The sequence below is a fragment of the Sinocyclocheilus rhinocerous genome, unplaced genomic scaffold (assembly GCF_001515625.1).
Source record: "Sinocyclocheilus rhinocerous isolate Xijiao unplaced genomic scaffold, SAMN03320098_v1.1 scaffold35, whole genome shotgun sequence".
Classification (NCBI taxonomy): Eukaryota; Metazoa; Chordata; class Actinopteri; order Cypriniformes; family Cyprinidae; genus Sinocyclocheilus; species Sinocyclocheilus rhinocerous.
Genome location: NW_015661991.1, coordinates 867,023 through 888,173, shown reverse-complemented (window position 1 = coordinate 888,173; position 21,151 = coordinate 867,023). Strand labels below are relative to the sequence as shown.

Sequence of the window (21,151 nt, the reverse complement as noted above, 5' to 3'; positions counted from 1 at the left end):
CAATCACCGCCCATATGGGTGGGTTTAACTGAAGAAAAAAAAACCTTGATGGACAGAAAAAACCTCTAAAGAAAGCAAGAAAGATTTAAAGTTTCTTGCAAAAGCTGCACATTTTATAAAACCATTCCTGAGCGCTGCATCTTGCGTTTTTAGGCATAAAGGCGCGTTTTGTGTGTGAACGACCCATTATTGTATCTCAATAATCATCATACAAATTTTAGTAAAAAAATCTAAGACAAATATAATACTAATTAATTATAATTAAATTAGTTTTATATTAAATTATATTATTTTACTTTTTAAATTGATATTTTTTATAAATTATTTTTTTAATTAAATTAAAATTAACTTTATATTAATTTATATTATTATATTTTATATTAAAGATTATAACTAATTAAATTAATTATAACTGTGGATATTTAATTTCCTAATCTATAAAAGAACAACCTCGGAGCAATAAAAAATATTTTTAGTGTGTCCTCTTTTTAAAATCCAGCCAATCACTGTACAGGCCAACGTCTGCTCTAAAATTTCATCACACCACTGCCACTTCAGGCTGGTTCAGCCTCTTTTATCTCGTGGAAAAGTCTGCAGGACAGGAACTGGCAGCATAATGCCAGATGAGACTTCCTGGTGAAAGCCACGGTATGTGTTGAACCAACAGTCACTTTACACAAAGCCCAGTGGACCAGAGACCACCTTCACTGCAGGACCAATAACTTAAACCCAGACACACATACTTATCCTGCTTCTAGCACACAATGTGATCACAGTTTGCTTCAGCAGTTTGCTCAATTAGACATCACACCACTAGAGAAAGCTGCTCGATGAACTGAAGCAGACCACCAGGAGAGCAGCCCAGATTCACAAGCATTAAGGCCAGTATGAGAATAAAAAAAGGCAGGCGAATTGGCTGATACCTCTAGTGTAATGAGTGTTAGCGTATAATGCCACTGTATGATTTGTTTACATTGCCCAAGTAGTCACGAGTCACAAAGTCACAGCTGTAAGCATATGTCTAGCAGACTGCACACATGCTCAAACATACAAAAAGAGAAGAACTTGACTTTCCCAATGTGGGAAACAGTGCCTCATCGCATGAGCTCACAGAGTCTGGGTCAGGAGCTCAAACTGCTCAGACTGAGGAACGGCTCCAAGTATTTACCACAAAATCCGGTGGTGAAACCACAACACCACCCCTGAAAAACAGCCCAAAAATGTATGAGAAGAATTTAAAAGACACTTTTTGTGTCAACTTTATTTAACTGCTGCTCAATGTGGGAATCCATTTAAGAGTCATTCTGTGAAACAGATCAAGTGTTAATAAAACTGCATTGTGCCATACCAAACTAACATTAAAAAACACTAATATATATATTTGGAAATTCAATTTTTTTTAAAGAAATTAATGCTTTTATTCAATAAGAATGCAACTGATCAAATATGATAGTAATTACTTTAACATCATTGCAAAAGATTTATATTTCAATTAAATGCTCATCAAAAGAATCTACGAGTTTCCTGAAAGTTTTAACAAAAAAATTTTAAGCAACACAACTTTTTTTAACATTAATAATAAGAAGAAATGTTTCTTACACACCACATCATCAAATTTAGGATGATTTCTAAAGGATCATGTGACACTGAAGGCGGGAGTAATGATGATGAAAATTCAGCTTTGCCATCACAGAAATAAATTACATTTTAAAATATATTAAAACAGAATAATATTGTTTCAAATTTTAATAAAAATTTATAATGTTACTGTTTTTACTAGTGCTGTCAAACGATTGATCGCGATTAATCGCATCCAAAATAAAAGTTTTGTTTACATAATATATGTGTGTGTGCTGTGTATATTTATTATGTATATATAAATACACACACGTGCATATATATATTTCAGAAAAATTTTGTTTATATATTAAATATATTTATTTATTTATAATATAAATTATGTATATAAATATAGACATGTAAATATTTTCAATATATATACTGTATGTATGTGTATTTATATATACATAATAAATATACACAGAACACACACATATATTATGCAAACAAAAACGTTTATTTTGGATGCGATTAATCGCGATTAATCGTTTGACAGTATTATGTATATATAAATACACACACGTGCATATATTTCAGAAAAATATGTTATGTTTATACATCAAATATATTTATATATAATATAAATTATATGAATATAAATATATATAAATGTAAATATTTTCAAAATATACGTATACTGTATGTGTGTGTATTTATATATACATAATAAATATACACAGTACACACACATATATTATGTAAACAAAACTTATATTATTTTGGATGCGATTAATCGCGATTAATCGTTTGACAGCGCTAGTTTTTACTATATTTTTGATCAAATAAATGCAGCCTTGGTGAGCACAAGAGACTTCCTTCAAGTTATTGTTACTTCTAAAATATAATCATATAAAAAAATATGTGAGAAAAAAAGACAGTAATAAAAAAAGAAATGAAACTAGCACAGCTAAAATTGTGTATAATCAGAATCAACTATTCCTGAAACCTGTGTAGTAATCAATAAACATAATTTACATATGTTAATAAGAATGATACAGAAATAAAAAATATCACTGCATGAATTACAATTTAAAAATTATTTTAGCATATTTTGCTTGCAGTGAATGTCTAAACTTTTAGATTAAGCCTCTGTGTTCTTTGCAATGGTGATAAAGCCAGTATAAAACAATAAAACAGGCAGTTGAGCTGTCCCGCTGGTTGATGACGAGAGAATGAGCTCATATCCTGGGCAGACTGTGAATCTGGCAGACAGTTGTAGGCTGGTGAGCAGTGATATCGTGTCACTCTTCCTAAACCACACCTTTTTTTTCCCCCCCAACTCAACTCAAGTCACAACAGGATGAAGGGGCAGATGGTCTAATATTCATCAGGATGTTAAAACACCTTTCCAATGCCTGTTTAATGTGCAGAATCAACTAAGTAAGCCATTTGAAGGTTGGCTTCCAGATGAGAGAAGACACTCTCCGTTGCATTCAAAACATTGCTTTGTCTGTTTCAGCAATTCAGAAAGTCAGCCTCTGACTCAACCAACGGCGTGAGTTTGAGATGCAACAAGCTGTTTGTCTGATGAATGGCGATGGAAACAGAGAAAAAGTTTTGTTTAAGAAACCCTAAAAATCAAACTAGTAAGGGTCCAATGCTTAATATGTGTATTTAAATACTCCTATGAGCCATTTTGCAGTTACAGCATACCTGGCTTGTCTGAACCAGTGCCATTAGGCAACACTGTTCTGGCTTTGATTAAAGTGTGCAGAACAGCCCTTCGTCAGGACTACTGTATATAATTACCATCTTTATTACAAAGAGGTAAATTACACTCTAAAAAGAGCTGCATAATTACGCTCCTTTACATCAGAGACGTTAGTGGGCCGTTTATTGCACGTATGAAGTGAACTTGTTAAATTATGCTCTCTTTGAAACACTTCAAACACTCACTAACAATAAGCTGAGCTTGATTCCTTGCTGCCTTTTAAAGTGTGTGTGTGTGTGTGTGTGTGTGTGTGTGTGTGTGTGTAAAGGGGGAAGTTCTCGTAATGAACAAGACAGAGACAGGTTTGGAAATGTACAGGAATTTGTACTATCTTTATAATTTTGCTATATATAAGCTTAAGTGTCAGGTACGTTTTGTGTATGAAACATATGAAAAATGATCTGCAGCTATGCATAGGGATATTATGACTCAAGTTAAAAGGATAGTTCTTCCAAAAATATTCTATTCTCGCATATTGAGCTTATGTGAAAATGATGGCATTTTTGGGTGAACTATCCCTTTAAACATGACGCCTTGATAGTACAATGATTGGGTGGATGCTAAGGTGGTGCTTTGCAGTTGCGATGGGGTGTTCTGGCAACAATAAATCTATTTGTCATAAGAAAATCCACACAATTCATTATGATTAATTATCAGTTCACAAATGGCGCAGGGCGACTTACAGTATGTGTGACTTACTGTATGTGTTATAGTATGAGCAATAGTAGATGTTTGCCTCAACACACACCACAATTAAACTACAATAAAAGAGTCAGAGAGCACTCGTCTAATGAACAACATGTGTCCATGATGTTATATATATAATGATGTCATAGCATACAAAAACCATAGCCCAAAATCAGGGCAAATCTTAGATGGAATCTATAAACCACCTAAATATTTGGTTTATAAAGATCTCAACAAAGGTTTGCCAGCTCATTTAAACGTCATAACATATTCCAGTATTGTTATTGTCTTGGCTTTTTGCAAGCTTACCTTAATGCCCTCGCAGGCTTTGCCTTTCTTGTACTCTTTGTGGCTGGCTCTCTTGTCCAGCTTGCTCCAAAGGGCTTTGGCTTTCCAGCAGGTCACCATGCTCTTCAGGTCGCTGTAGAAGGTGCTGTGCTCCAGAGGGTCAAGCTCCAGGTAACTGCACATAATATTAAAGGCCTGCAGGGTGCTTTTACAGTCAGTGGCCTGAACAAAGTTCTCAAATAGCCGTCCTGCCTGGTTCTTCTCATCTTCGGCTTCACCCATCGTCGATTTTGAGGGAGTGTAGACACTGTGCTTGTGATATCTTGCTCCACTGAACAGCTACACCCACACTTCAGTCTCCTCACTCATGGTGAAATCTGAAAAAAAGAATAAAATGTCTATTAATTTGAATATTTAAAAAAAAATGTATAAGGCTTGGCCATTCAAGTCAAGTCATTGACATGACGCTCATTTAAAAAAAAAAATTATTTCATTATCATTTCTTAGAAAATAATAAAATAATAAAAATAAAATAAATACATCCATTTTTTTCTGCCAAATTAAAGTCATGTGATGCGACCAATATGAAATTATGAAAATGAGATTTTTAATGAAAATGCAAGGTTAGTTCACATTGTAAAATCTCATATGATACACCACAAAAGTATGATATATATAAAATATTAATTCATATCTAATTCATTATACAGGTAAAATAAAATATATAAATAGAATATATAAAACTTAGCATATTACTATTGATTACAAATTGTATAGAAGTTTTTTTAAACCATAAATACAAAGATTACATTTCTAAGAATTTGCACCTGCTTTAAACATTTTTTTAAATATTTAAATATTTTTATCTTTATCTTTGACACTCATTGACGTCATTGCCAGGAAAAAAACTATATAAAATGTTAATCCACTGCAATTTAGGTTGCCATACTATACTATTGCCTAAGGCAGGAGGCCACACACACTGCAGAAACCTACTCCTTCAAATGTTCGTAATCTGATACATTAAAAAAGTACATCAACAACAATAGAAGATGAAATGTCTTATTTTTTATTTTTTTGACAGGCATGAAAAAAGCAGAGCCTGTATCGGTTACATCTTAACAGCGGTTTGACGTCAGATACATTGGATAATCCATCCACAGAATCTTACTGTTGACTGGAGATAACAGCTGATTTAACCAGACTGCCAGCCATGCACTTTTGCATGAAAAAACTGTTTATCTTGCGGCTTTGCCCTGCTGAACCGTGAACAGGACAGAGGTGCGCTTTTGCAGGCAGTTGGGGACACGTCGCTACCCTAGCAACAAACTCCACTGGTGTGTATTTTTAGTGAACTCCCTTATACAATTTCAATAAACACACATTAAAGACGCCACAAAACATAAGCACAATAAACCTAACACCACATAGAAAAGCCCTTCACTGTAATTATACACGCACAGTCTGTGAATATTTTGTTAGATACAAAATGTCTAAATGTTCGTAATATGTGCTGAAAATGAAATCATGTCCTTTCTGTTTGCATATGAAGATGCCTTGAAAGCCCATGAAAGCAGACGTGGTATGTTTGCTGTGGTAATACTAGACTCATTTTACTCCAGAACATATTTTTCTTTGGGACAGGACATCCCCTTGATTTTGTGGTGAGTCAATGTCTAGTGGTATAAAGGGAAAGACAAGCATATTTTTTGCTCTTTTTATATCCCTTTCTTTCAAAGGAACCATTATTGTATGATTTCCTTCTTCTGTAGAACACAGAAGGAAATATTTAGCAGAATGTTCAAGCTGCTCTATTCTATACAACAAAAGTAGATGCTAACCAGAGGACAAAACATTATATCTCAATATTTTCTGGAATTTTGTCAGTAATGATAATTAGACAATATTTTGCTTGAGTGTGTTTTTGTGTTTTTCATATTCTTCTTGTTCTGTACAGCGGTTATTTCACAGCACTAACAGAAATTAACTTAATTAGGCTACCTTTTTTTTTTTATTTTAACTTCACCCTTAAAAGGGTCGATGTTTGCCACCTTTAATTGATTTCCAAGGGCATTTTTATGTTTACAAAGGCATTTCTTTTTTCAAATCTTATTAGATGCAGACCAATCAAATGAAATCAGTATTTTTGCACTGCAGAAGTAGCACAGAAACTGTATCTAAATCAGCATTTAGATGAAGTTGCACTGCAATTACAACTTCATAAATAATGATATGAGATTAATGTATTTTTTTATGCTTGTAAATATGAAACAAAAACCACAAGCAGGTGTCGACAAGTCACTGTCTTAATGAGTGAGTCACTGAATCATTCAAACTGTTTGTTCAAACAGCTGATTCGTTCAAGAATGAAGCAAGTGACTTATAAATGGATCAGTGAATCACTGATTCGTTCAAAAAAGCAGATTCCTACAGGAACGAAACCCCACTGTGTGTTGCACAGACTCGACAGCTTTGTTGCGGCTTTGTTCGGAACTATTTTTGTTTGCGTAAACAGACAATTTTGACATAAAATGGTGTCTAAAGTGTAACTTACAATATAGTATTCTTGAATAAATAAATCCCATTTTGCAATCATGCTTATTTGGACAAAACAGCATGTGTGCTTGTGTGATATTGCTTAACTATATCGCACTGGAATATAAAGGACAAAAACTCACCATACTGTATATTGAAATTTTGACAATCTAACTGCATTCTGTATCCCACAGTGGAAGCATGCCATCTCAAGACATGTTTGTTTTGTTTTTTGCCAATTGAGTTACATTTGTATCGTAGACAATACATATTGTTCACTCCTACTGTCAAGCTTCATAAAGGACAACACCATGAAAAGTCGTAGGCCTTTGTGTCACAGTTGTACAAGGGAAGAGTTGAGGCTTGGATCTAGTTGAAGACGTTTAAATGAATAAACAAAGAATGCAGTCCACTTGGGGAACACCGCAACAGCTTTACAAACAAATGCAAAGACAACAAATGACAACAAAAAGGCAACATGGAATAACAAAAAACTAAACTAGACACAGGTGAACTCAATCCTTCACTACAGAAACAAACCAAGCGTTTTAGTAACCAAGGGAACTGAGGAAACAAACACAAAAACCACAGAACCAAATAAACTTCAAAATAAGAGTCTTTAGACAGAATAACACAAACAAGATGTGACTATACGGTATCTTAGCATGAGGAGTAGGCTCAAATTTAACTCTGTATTCCCAGAAAAATCTTAAGGCACTAACTTTGACTATGCAAAAGCTTAAACATTAAGATAATGAAACAGATGAGGATGAGCCAAACTGTAATTCTCAGGTGAACTATTGCTTTAAAAACAGACATGGAGCTGAAACACGGACAGTAGTGGATGTATCTCTGCAGTTACCTGAATATTTCAGTGCTTCCATAAAGTCCTTCCCTCCCTCTTGTTCATTATGTATACATATCATTAATACTGTTATAAACTTGCAGTCAAATATCCACTTCTACCGTGAGACAGACAAATCAGTCTGCATTACGAGGCATGATGGCAGTTGTAGTGAGGCCAGATCTCAGTGCCGGGTGTGACTTTAGGACACTGTTTTACTAGTGGTGGTCTAAGTGAGGGGATGTGTCAGCTCTTGTCATGTGGGTGTTAGATGAACTCCTTCTGGAGACAGACGCGCTAACACTCGCGTACACTGCATTCCAGCAGCCAGAAGCCGAACATAGTTGTGCATCAGACCACACCTCCACAGTCACTCTTATTTATATGAGTGTGAGAACAGGCTCTGCAGAGGCACTGCAACGGACACAACTGAAAAATATGAGAAACACCTTAAATGTGCTGGTTTGTATTTGTATTATGCACCTGATTAAGATATAATGGTCTCACTGCATTAAAAAGTTGTCAAATCATGTGATCTGCATACCATAAGAGAGCCAAACTGATTTTAAGTTGTGTCACTTCCTTCTGAATATGTGACATTTTTTATTGATATGTTCGGAATAAAATAATACTTGCTTAAAGGGATAGTTCACCCAAAAATGAAAATTCTGTCATTAATTACTCACGTATGCACACGGATACGTTGTTTACATTCAGATCAAAGCGTAAACAATGTAAACAACGTATCCACATACATACGTTGCATATGTTGTTTACGTTTGTGATACTCTCCAAAATAAAGGGCACTAAAGGGTGACGCGGACAGTGTTGTGCAAGTTACTTCCAAACTGTAATACATTATAGATTACTTGTTACTGTTATTTAAAAGTAATTCCTTACCTTACAATGGTAACACTTTATTTTAGGGTCTCTTAACTAGTTGCTTATTAGCATGCATATTACTAGAATATTAGCCATTTATTAGTAGTAATTAAGCACATATTAATGCCTTATTCTACATGACCTTATTCTACATCCCTAATCCTACCCAATACCTAAACTTAACAACTACCTTCCTTACTATTAATAAGCAGCAAATTAGGAATTTATTGAGGGAAAATTTTTAGTTAATAGTGAATAAGTGTTCCCTATTCTAAAGTGTTACCATACTTAACATTCTAAAATGACCAAATGTATTGCAGAGCATATGGTGACAAGATGCGCATACGTCCATCTCGCGCATGTACAGTCTTCTGCCCATAAGCCGCTTTTCCACTGGCCAGTGCGAGCCGGGGCTTACAGCTAGTCGGGCTAGGCTAATAGCCTCAGACCTCGAGCACAGAGAGGCTGAAATCATGCCGCGTTGAACATGTACCGAGTAAAATATTACTGAAAATTGATTAGTAATGCCTTACACTACTGCGTTACAGCAAAAAGTAATCAGTTACTGTAATGCATTACTTTTGTAACGCATTACTCCCAACACTGGACGTGGAGGAGATGAATTGTTGAATAAAGTCATTATTTTTGTTTTTTTTGCGCACAAAAATGTTCTCGTAGCTTCGTAAAATTATGGTTGAACCACTGATGTCACATGGATTATTTTAACGATGTCCTTGCTACGTTTCTGAGCCTTGATCGTGTTAGGATCCTTGCTGTCTATGGGAGGGTCAGAGAGCTCTCGGAATGTATCAAAAATTTGTGTTCCAAAGATGAATGTAGGTCTTACAGGTTTGGAACGACATCAGGGTGAGTAATTAATGACATAATTTCAATTTTTGGGTGAACTATCCCTTTAATACAAAAAAAAAAAAAAACAGTATGTGAAAGAGTGCACATTAACGATAAATCATTCAAATCGTCCTACGGTCCATTCACACCAAGAACAACGGTAAGTAAGGATAATTATATTAGCATCCACTCCAATGGCTGATAACGTTCTGTTACTTTAAATGCTCACACTCTTTAAAGTTTGCTGGATTCTGATTGGCTGTCAATGTTTTTTTGTACATCAACTAAAAAACATAAAAACAAAACAACATTCTGAAAGTGATTCCAATGTTATCATTCCTCTGTGCAATAACCATTGTAGTTTTTTTTTCCAATTTAGTAACATTTTTAAAACTGCTATCTTTATAGTTATCGTCTTCTGTGTAAATGGGCCTTTATGGTAATCAAATGTTATGTAAAAGGATCAATGAAAATAAGAGTGCCCACAAAAATGAAAAGGAAAATTGTTTTAAAAATCTAATTTAAGATGCATGTGCAAAGTTATTGTACAATTTGTATTCATGTTGTTTTTATGCAGTTTTCACAATAAGTTATCCAGGTTTTCAATGCATGCACAAAATGTGCATACTGTGCACAGTACACAAACTGCAGAAATAGTAAGAATACTATGTCAGTATGCTAATCCAACATAACCAGAGACTTTCAGCTGAATTATTTTATTACAAAAAAGCTTGTGTTAAAGCATCATAAAAACGCAACCGCTTCGCCACAATAGCAGCTACTGCATCCAAACCCAAAGCAACTATAATATGTGGTCATTTTAGTATGTCTGCTTGGAAGGCTAAATTAAAATGTGTCAATAACTATAACTGAGCGGCTGGCATGTCAGGCTTCACGGATGGAAGAAAATAGCTATTAGATCCATCTGTAGAGGCATTCCTCTTGAGCAGTGGAAGGTAACACACACTGTCCCTCCGTTTGCTCTTTCAGCTGAATCTGCATTGTGCAGACTTGCATACCATGACTTCACCATCTGACAGAATGGAAAGGGCCACTGCGGGTAGACGGCACTAACCCACAGAACACCAGTAAAATGTGCACACATGCATGCACACATATCCCTGCATGCACACACGAGAGGGAAAAAACATTACTGGGAATAATTGTGGCAGAGCACTTATTAAAATGCTATCAAGTCTGCCCTTTAATGTGTTGATGGGAATTCCAGTGATGTTAAATATATCCTACAGTAATACCTCTGCCTCAGATGCCATCTATTTCTACTAATACATATCAAGTTGCGTTATGAATGAATGTGAAAATTAATTGTAAAAACAATATTGTAATATTGTAAAAAATGATTACAAATTAAAATAAAAGTTTTCTATTATGTCATTTTAAGAAAAATACTTTTGAGTGTGTAACAATAGTAGGCAAGCTTTGGTACATATACATAATCATTGCATCTTTAACGGATCGCTCTGTTGCTTAGTTATGTGTGCATCCAGTCATGATTTAAACTGCCCTGTCAATCATCTTGTCACAGTTAACATCATCCAAATTTCGTTTAATGAGAAATGAAGAATCAAGTTGATCTGCCAGTTGCACGTCTTTCATGCAGAGAACTGTCCTCATGTGTTTGCATAATGATGCATTTAAAAGCTAATGACCAAATATATCTTTATAAAAGTTCACAATGTTGTTGCAGAGGAAATATAATGTTTATAATGTTAAATAAATATTTTTTCATCAAGTTAGATATTGATTATTAATCACTCAAACCACTTTCTCTACTTGTCCTTCGGCCTCACATATCTACCATGTTTTTAACATTTTTTATTTGTGTTTGTAGTTCTAATCGAATCCTCATCCAACGCGCAATGGTTTGTAGGCAATATTAGCTATTAGAATGTGCACAGATCTGCACTTTGAATTTCCACTGGAAGTAGTAAACCATCGGGCTACCATTTCAACATTATACAATTTGGGGCACATTATGCACATTGGGACACAGAAAAGGAAGTCGTGGCCTAATGGTTAGAAATGGTTAGAGAGTCGGACTCGTAGCCCAAAGGTTGCGGGTTCGAGTCTCGTACCGGCAGGGATTGTAGGTTGGGGGAGTGAATGTACAGCGCTCTCTCCCACCTTCAATACCACGACTGAGGTGCCCTTGAGCAAGGCACCGAACCCCCAACTGCTCCCCGGGTGCCGCAGCATAAATGGCTGCCCACTGCTCCGGGTGTGTGTTCACGGTGTGTGTGTGTGTTCACTGCTGTGTGTGTGCACTTTGGATGGGATAAATGCAGAGCACTAATTCCGAGTATGGGTCACCATACTTGGCCACGTCACGTCAAAAATTTAAAAAAAAAACTGTTTTGTGGGGGGCTAAGTTCCCATCACGCACAGTGACTCAAATGCAATCCTACAATGTGATTTTCTGGATTTTTTTTTCTCATTTTGTCTCTCATAGTTGAGGTATACCTATGATGAAAATTACAGGCCTCTCTCATCTTTTTAAGTGGGAGAACTTGCACAATTGGTGGCTGACTAAATACTTTTTTGCCCCACTGTATGTATGGCTTTTCTGACGTAGTAAACTTGCTCGGTAGCACACCTGGTACAGTATTGCCTTGTAGTGCGGGGCACTGAGGTACGGGTCACGATATAAGAACTCAAAGACTTCAGCAAATGCATTTATATCACGTTAACACTATCGGTTAGGTTTAGGGTAGGATTTAGTGTAGGTGGTATGCTATTTTCAAATGCAAAAGAGAACTAACCTTTTAGCACCATTCACCAGACATGTCATTTCTGAACTGCTGTGATATGTACAACAGGCAACGTAGCAAAAGTTGCCAGATTCACATTTATCTGTTTTGGATAAAACTAAAAGAGCTTTTACTGCCACTCACTGGACATTTTAATTAGAAATTGTTGCAAAATGTGCAAGAAGCAACGTAATAGCATTTGGCAGAAATGTTGCTACAGGCACAGTTTTTCCAATGAGCCTGGATTGGAATTACATTCTAAATGCATCTCTGTAACATCGTGTTGCCTCACTGTGCTTTTACACTCTTAGAAATAAAGGTTCCAAAAGGGGGTTCTCACAGCGATGCCACAAGGAAACCAGTTTTGGTTCCCCAAAGAACCTTTCAGTGAACAGTTCTTAAAAGAACCATTTTTTATTAGAGTGAAGAACATTTTAATAATCTAAAGAACCTTTTTCTACTGTAAAGAACCTTTTGTGGAATGGAACAGTTCCATGGATGGTAAAGGTTCTTTGTGGAACCAGTGATAAAGAACCTTTATTTTTAAGGTTGTACATGGGATTTCATAGCAAGGTTTGCATCACATTTTTAGAGTGACATCACAATGACCTTTGAGATTGTTTGGAGGATATCATATATCATCATACTGCATGAGGCAGCACTGGATTCTGACACCTAATAAATGATCTGAGTCAACCGCACGTCCTCAGTCAGGACAAGCATTGACTCTGCAGATATTAGAATCCTGTGATGGGCTCTGAGGATCAACTTGCATTACAGCAGGGCAGAAATAGTGAGGCAGAAGAATTGATATGTGAGCAGACAGGCTCAGAATAGACAAGTCTTGTGTTCCAGGAGAAAAGAAAAACACATGGTCAGGCAGATCATCTGCTACCTGTAACAGGCCTCCTGAAGCCCACTGTGGCCTCCTCACTTGAGACCAGTAGATGTCAGAATCCCTTTGATGTAGTCCTAATCATTTAGATAGAGAGAAGTGAACGTTTTTGCACGTTTTTGTAAATGAGGGATCCAATTCTACAGTCCGATGCCCTAGAACAGTGGTCTCAAACTCAATTCCTGGAGGTCCACAGCTCTGCAGAGTTTAGCTCCAACCAGCTCCAAATCACACCTGCTTAGAAGTTTCTAGTGATCCTGAAGACCTTGAATAGCTAGATCAGGTGTGTTTGATTAGGGGGAGCTAAACTGTGCAGTGCTGTGGCCCTCCAGGAATTGAGTTCGAGACCAATGCCCTAGAAGAACCTCTTTAAGATCCAAAGATGCCTTAAGAAAACCTTTTAATGTTGGTATGAAACAGAAATTGTGATCATGTTTTTTCCCTGTTGTGACGAAGTGACACAAACAGCTTGTCGAAAGAGGATGGACTTGATGTTGTCCATTGAGAATTGATTGGATTGTTGTCATTTGCTGGAAGGGAGGCTGTATTGCCCTCACATCGGTAGCATGTCATCAAAGAAGAGATGTCTTTGCTGGTGGAGGGGAAGTTAATGTTTTGGATCAAAGATTTCAATTCATGACAACTCTCGGAAGATTTAACATGTTCCGAAGGGCAGTACTAAATGGAAAAAAATGATATTTCAACAAAAAGAGAAAAACTGAGACATCTTCATCCTGTTCAAAAGTTTTCACGACTCTTAATGCATCGTGTTTCCTTCTGGAGCATCAGTGAATGTTTGAACCTTTTTTAATAGTTGTGTTTGAGTCCCTCAATTGTCCTCAGTGTGAAAAGATGGATCTCAAAATCATACAGCCACTGCTGGAAAGGGTTCAAATTTGCAAAAGATGCTGTAAAACTGAAGAATCTGCAGGACCTGGAGGAACAGTGCTCAGTTTAACTGTTCAGAACAAACAAGGGACTCATGAACAACCATCACAAAACAAAAAACAGTGGTAGATCATCCAGGTAACCACACACAGTATTAAGAACCAAGGGTTCCCAAACTTTTGAATGGGGTTATTTTAATAATTTCAGCTATTTTTTTGTCTTGTGGACTAAATGTAAACATCTTTTATGTAAAATATCTTTCGCATGCCACTGTATATATTTGTAGCCTAAACATTGCAATAAAATAAAACAAAATAAGAATTGTCTATTTTGATTTAATGGTGACTTCAATGATATTGTGGTTTTCATTACTATCAAAAATTATGTGCATTTCGAAGCAAGTTTTATACATTTAAATCTTGTGATACTTATCTTAAACCTGAGTATTCTGTTCTGTCAAATCAGTCCAGTCACATTTATTTATATAAAAAATGCTTTACAATACAGACTGTTTCAAAGCAGCTTCACATTAAACAGAAAAAAATAACAATGTTAATGTTCTAAACTCATCAATTATTAAACAAATTTAATTTCAGCTGTAAAGCAGCTCTACAGAAGACAACAGAGTCATCATTCAGCTTAGGTCAGTTCAAATGTCATCACAATTCAATAACTCACTTCAGTGTCGATGTTGTAAAGTTAGTATCATAATCCAGCTCAATTTAGTTGCTCAATTTATTTGAGATTTTGTTCACAACCAGTGTCAGTGCAGTTAAATTGATGAAATTACTGAATATTAATTGTCTGAGCAAGCTAAAGGTGACGGTGGCAAGGAACCAAAGGAACCAAGTTCTCCTCCTAAATGAAGCATAATACAAAAATACATTTCAGATTTTAATATTAAAGCAGAATTCTGTAGAAAACACTGATGTGATGAAGACTAGGCATGACAGTCGTATCTAGATATATACAGATATTAGTGTTGATGCTTTTGTGAATCCTTCTTGCTGTTCTATAGAGTCAAAAGCATAACCTTCATCTTCACTGCGACCATATTGTTTTTCAGCGAAGTAATTGTGAGTTCCTCCAAAGATCATGCTCTCCTAAGAGCCACTGTAAACATAGGTATCTGCTTATTAATGAGACTTCATTATATTTTTGAATTGAGTCTTGCACATATTCACCCATCTGGGCGACCTTTACAAAACTGCAGAAAAGGAAGCGTGGACTCATGGAAAGGTGTTTTTACAGGGGAAAAGGAAGGTTCACAGGTCTAATCTAAAACAGGGCTCCAGTCTGACGTCTGTGCTACATGTCATGTTTTTGATCCAGTTGCCACGGAGACCCTAAATATTGTGATGTATTTAAACGCTTTATTGTGCTAGTTGATGATGAGCTCATGGAGAAATGTTGCTTTTATTTTAGGATGATGGCTTATTTAGTGTGTCCGACTGCACAGTTTACAAACTCCCTGAGCACCAAACTTGTGTTTAAATCAAGCTTTACTGAAAACCACCAATTTTAGTAGACGGCGCTGCCAGTAGATGCACTTTCAATCCAACGCCGCGAGGCCTTGCAACAGAATGTCTTCAATGATTAATGAAACGCTAAGAAAGCTGAATTCATGCCAACAGTTTTAATGCCAGTCAGATTTGAACATTTTCTGCCCTTACAAATCACCACCACAATGTTGTGGGTGGTTGCCAGGGAATTGCTAGTGGTTACTAGGGTAACTGCAACTTTTTATCTCACAATTCTGACTCTTTTTTTATCAGAATTGCAAGTTTATATCTCACTATTCTGACTTTCAGACTCGCAATTGTGTTGTAAAGTGTTATAAAGTCATATAAACTCGCAATGGCAAGAAAAATAGTCAGAAATGAGTTTATAGAGTTTATATATTTTTTGCAATTGTGAGTTCATATCTTGCAATTCCCAGTCAGATTTGAACATTTTCTGCCCTTACAAATCACCACCACAATGTTGTGGGTGGTTGCCAGGGAATTGCTAGTGGTTACTAGGGTAACTGCAACTTTTTATCTCACAATTCTGACTCTTTTTTTTATCAGAATTGCAAGTTTATATCTCACTATTCTGACTTTCAGACTCGCAATTGTGTTGTAAAGTGTTATAAAGTCAGAATTGCACGATATTAACTCGCAATTCTGACTTTTTTCTTGCAATTCCGAGTTTATATCACAATTCTAAGAAAAGAAGTCAGAATTGTGAGAAAAAAGTCAGAATTGCGAGTCACAATTCTGAATTTATTTTTTGCAATTGTGAGTTCATATCTTGCACTTATAAATTTTATAACTTGCAATTGCAAATTTATACCATGCAATTCTGAGAAAAAACTCAGAATTGCGAGATATAAACTCGCAATGGCAAGAAAAATAGTCAGAAATGAGTTTATAGAGTTTATATATTTTTTGCAATTGTGAGTTCATATCTTGCAATTCTGAGAGAAGTTAGAAAGTCAGAATTGCGAGATAAACTCGCAACTGTGAAAAAACGTCAGATTTGTGAGTTTATATCTCTCAATACTGACTTTATTTTTCACAGTTGTGAGTTTAAATGCTGCAATTCTGATTTTATAACTTTCAATTGCAAATTTATATCACACAATTCTGAGACAAAAGTCCAAATTGCGAGATATAAACTCGCAATAGAGAGAAAAAGGTCAGAATTAAGAGATTACATCTCGCAATTCTGACTTTATTTTTCGCAATTGCGAGTTTATATCTTGCAATTCTGATTTTAAAACTTGCAATTGCAAATTTATATCACACAATTCTGAGAAAAAGTCAGAATTGTGAGATGCAAACTTGCATTGTGATATAAAACGTTTGTTTGTTTGTTTTTTTTGTCAGTGGCAGAAACAGACTTCCATACAAATCCAACTGTATGAGTTACTTACACACTAAATAATTATTCATTTTAGGGGTTTGTTCAAATCACTAGTGTTGGTTCCGAGTCCACCTTGTCCTAGTCCTTAACCAATTGAGTTTGTGTGGGAGACGTTCATTAACGTCTTTTTTATATTAATTTTATGCTCTTACTTATTTTTTATCATTCATGTTACACATGACGCAAATTCGTCTGTTCTCCAAAATGTCAAGAGTCCATGTCATGTTCGAGTACAAGTCCATCCAAGTCCAACTTCATTCATAATCGCAGTCTGAGTCCGAGTTGGAGTCCCAGTCCCCCAGCTCGACAAATCACTAACGCTAAGTATGAAAAACAGTAATAACAAAGGCTTAACAAAGGTTACCAACTGCCATTTTTATGAACACACCAAATAAGGGGACATCGTTGGCCAGAGTTTAAACAGATCAAAGTATAAAAACAAATTTATAAGTATAACAGATGCCCAACATCCAGATTTGCATACAACCTGATCGTTTTCATGTCCTGCCAAAAAGCATTCTTTCCACACTATTTCTGTGCTTACATCAACATGGCAAAGCTCCTCAGTAGAAATTCCTTATTTAACAGTAACACATGGACTAACTTCTGACAAATGAGGGTGTTGGAGTACATAGTGTGCAGGACACACAACTGGCAGACTGCGTTTGGCAGTGTCGGATCCAGACGATATCTTCAGAGGGATGCTGCACTACTGCACTGTGGTGGCCAACAGAACGGACCGTTATTGAGGAAATTCCAGCCAAACAGACAGAAAGCTGGTTTAAATAAAAATGTGATGAATGTTTATCAGACTTTCAAAATGTTGAATGCTATGTGGACTGTAAAAACTGGAATGTATCGAAAGGAAAACTTGAAATCGCATCATATGACCCCTTTAAGAATTGCACTATTTTTATGTTTGAACTTTTGATAATTAGATAGTAAAAAAAAAATCTGATTTAATTTTTGCGTGCACATTTGGGCCGCATTATGCAAATATTTCCACGTAGTGAGGTAGATAAAGACCAACCTTCACCAGAGTTAAAAACTACATGAAGACTCAAAGTCTGTATTTATAATATAGCATAAAGATATGCATAATATTGTATAATAGAAACTGATATACATTCTAATGTTTACTATGTTTACATTATGTTGTTTTTGAAAAATAAGAATGTGTTACTGCAATTGCAGTTGTTTACAAAAACACATAACTGACACGTTTCAAACACCACTCTTAAAAATAATGGTTCTACAATGGTTCTTTGTTACTGAGATGACTAGAAGGGTTACAACAGCAATATTTAGCTTGATTGTCATCTCCAGACAGCAAACTTCAGGTTGAGTGCAAACAATGGTGTGTTTAAAGTCCAAAAGGTGAATGTGCTGAATATCCAAAGGGTGAATTTCCAGTTTCCCAATATTCACTGTCTGGAATATATTTCTAAAAGTCTCATTGAGATCCGGACAAAGAAAACTGTGTGAAAATCGAGCGGTGTTAAATATACTAAACTTCACACAAGTTCAAGTGCAGGTTACTGAACAAGCCACTGATTCCTTGAAGAAACATTAAAGGGAGTATTATCTTTCTCACACTGAGAACAACCAATCATTCAGCTCTCTACCTCCTTTCTCTCTCTCTCTCTCTCTTTCTCTCTCTCTCTGAGACAAAGCGAACAAGCAGTTGCATTTTCAATAAAAAGTTTAGATGAGTCTTAGAAGGTCCAAAAAATGCTCAAATTAATAAACATACAAAGTGAAAATAAACATAATGAACATACATACAGCTTTTTTAAATTTCATATTTGATCATATTTCTAATGAGTGATGTAACAAGAATAAACAAAAAAAAATATTTCCAGCTCAAGTATCTTAATATTCTTAAAATAAGATTTACTTAAGCAAAATGACTTAAGTCTGTTTGAAATTTTTTTTTTTTTTTTTTTTTTTGAAGAAAAAAAACATTTCATTCAACATACTGGCCCCAAAGAGTTTGGACACTTTTGGACACTTAAGTCACACTTAAACATGTCTGGTTGTTCATTGGAGACACAATGGCATCTGCAAACAAATTATGCTATAGCTTTTCTCAGACCTTCACATTTTATATTTGCAAATAAAGCCCCAAGCTGATTTTGACAAGAACATTTGACAAGAAAGTGTCCAAATATATATATTTTTTTAATTGTTGAAACAATATTGTTTTATCATTTGAACAAACTTATTTGTTTCCGCTGAAAAGTGTTTTTTTTTTAAATAATGTATATTAATACATTTTAAGTGTGAAAATACCTTTGGAGTCTCTACTTCATCTCTCTCTTTCTGTGTCCAGTAATTGACGTACTATAAGCATTTTAAAAGTGTGTAACTGCACCCTTAATAACAATTCATTTGATTATTAAATAACAATGAAAAGAATGCCATTTAAAAACAGGTCAAACAGACGTTTGAATAGAAAAGGAGAAGCGAAGTAGCTTCCTCTTCTACCGTAGGCTACATAAAGATGCCCTACTAAACTACTTTAAATCAAGCTTACTCAACCTAATTAGAATAAAAATACGTGTCAGATCAAGACAGCTGATCGGCTATAGATCAGCTGTCAGCTGTAGGCTATACGCTTCGTCAGATTAAGTAATCAATAAATGAACCAGACTTATTGACTCCGATAGCCTATGTCCACTGATTCAAAATATTTACACTAAAATACACTAAAAACGTTTTACAACAACGATATACATTAAGTAGCCTATGTTTCAGCAGGTGAAGTTGAACCGAAACAACCTGTCATTAGAACTCAATGGATAAAAATGATTCTGATCAACAGAGGAAAATACAGTAGAGCGATTCAACACCAAATACTCTCCTCACATAATACAGGATTACGAATACTCAAAATAACTATTTGAAATAAGTAACAGGCACTTACTTTTGTCCTTGTGGGACTGAAGGCACAGGTACAGCGATCGTGTGAGTGACAGTCAGTCAGAAGTGAAAGGCAGCAGAAGTGCGCTCTTGTGTTGATCTGTGAGTCTGTAGCTGCAGGCATGTGTGTCAGATCCGCAATCAGTTTACCTACTCTTTCACAAGAGACGGAATATACTGGCTATCATCCACAGTTGGAGGCAATAAATGACGTTTGAGGACATGCGAAGTTGGGTTTCCTATTGGCTCTGTGCATTTTATAGTGGAGGCAGAACCTATGTCCAAATGGTGTTTATAGACTGTTCTACATAAAATCACTACAGCGCGGTCAAAATTAACTACCTGTTGACATAATCCAACAATAAGTTTTTTCACTCGCCCTATAGACTTCCGGAACAATAACAGGTGATGGTTCATGCTTTTTTCATACTTGATAACGCGCTACATTAGGACGCAAAGGTGAACAATAAACCACAGAACCACTGATAACATCTATCATTATCTGTGAGCTTGTTATTTTATTTTATTATTATTACTACTACTACTACTACTATTTCAAATGTTTAAGATGAACTCTTCCCTGCAGTGATATTAGCTGAAGTTTAGACGCTTAACGTCTTCTAATTGTCAAACTCAAACTAGAAAATGGCGCCACCGCGTGGATCGAACAGGCATAGTCAGCGATGAAACACCAGAAGCGGCAACAGATGACTTTAAAGGGGTCATATGATGCTGCTAAAAAGAACATTATTTTGTGTATTTGGTGTAATGAAATGTGTTTATGCGGTTTAAAGTTAAAAAAACACATTATTTTCCACATACTGTACATTATTGTTTCTCCTCTATGCCCCGCCTAAATGTATGTACATGCAGGAAATGGGATTCAAATCGAAAACATTTCCCCCCATTTTGTGTCCCCCCCACTTCTCAAACCAAAGTTACACCCTTGTGTATATATATATATATATATATATATAGCCTATATAAAAATGGTTAACGCAAGGCAATAGATGATTGTTTTGTAAAATGTAGTATTAATGGGTGATTAAATCGCTTCACGATTCAAAAAGTCAGCATTAATTAAGTTCATGAAAGTTCGAAACGAATCGCTCTTTTAGATTAAATGATTCATTCACTAATTGGACTGATTCGGTTTACCCGTTCTGACTGATTTTGATTCATTCAGTACGAGTCTTCTATATTCTCAGTGAGTCATGAATCAATTGATTCGTTAAAAAGTAGTGCAACCCTTACCAAAAAGTAGTATACTTCAAGTTTATTTTAGTAAGTATACTTAAGTAAAGTTCAAGTATATTTTTAAGTATACTTTATGTAGTAAGTATACAAATATCAGT

At 35.5% G+C, this 21,151-nt stretch overlaps 1 protein-coding gene across 8 annotated transcripts in view; it reads right to left on the bottom strand.

Moving 5' to 3' along the window:
- The window catches only part of LOC107727100 (protein-methionine sulfoxide oxidase MICAL2-like), a 61,136-nt gene extending 41,181 nt beyond the window's left edge, over window positions 1-19,955 (bottom strand). For 7 of the 8 annotated variants that reach the window (XM_016536868.1, XM_016536872.1, XM_016536874.1 and 4 more), the window contains exons 1-2: window positions 19,801-19,955; window positions 4,328-4,683 (exon numbers count right to left, since the gene is read on the bottom strand). In XM_016536868.1, the coding sequence (XP_016392354.1) occupies window positions 4,328-4,588 (261 nt within the window). In that variant the 5' untranslated portion in view covers window positions 4,589-4,683; window positions 19,801-19,955. Of the gene's footprint in view, window positions 1-4,327; window positions 4,684-7,703; window positions 7,846-19,800 lie in introns of those variants that run through there. The other variant, XM_016536869.1, reaches the window with a different exon arrangement.
- Between the last annotated feature and the right edge of the window lie 1,196 nt (window positions 19,956-21,151).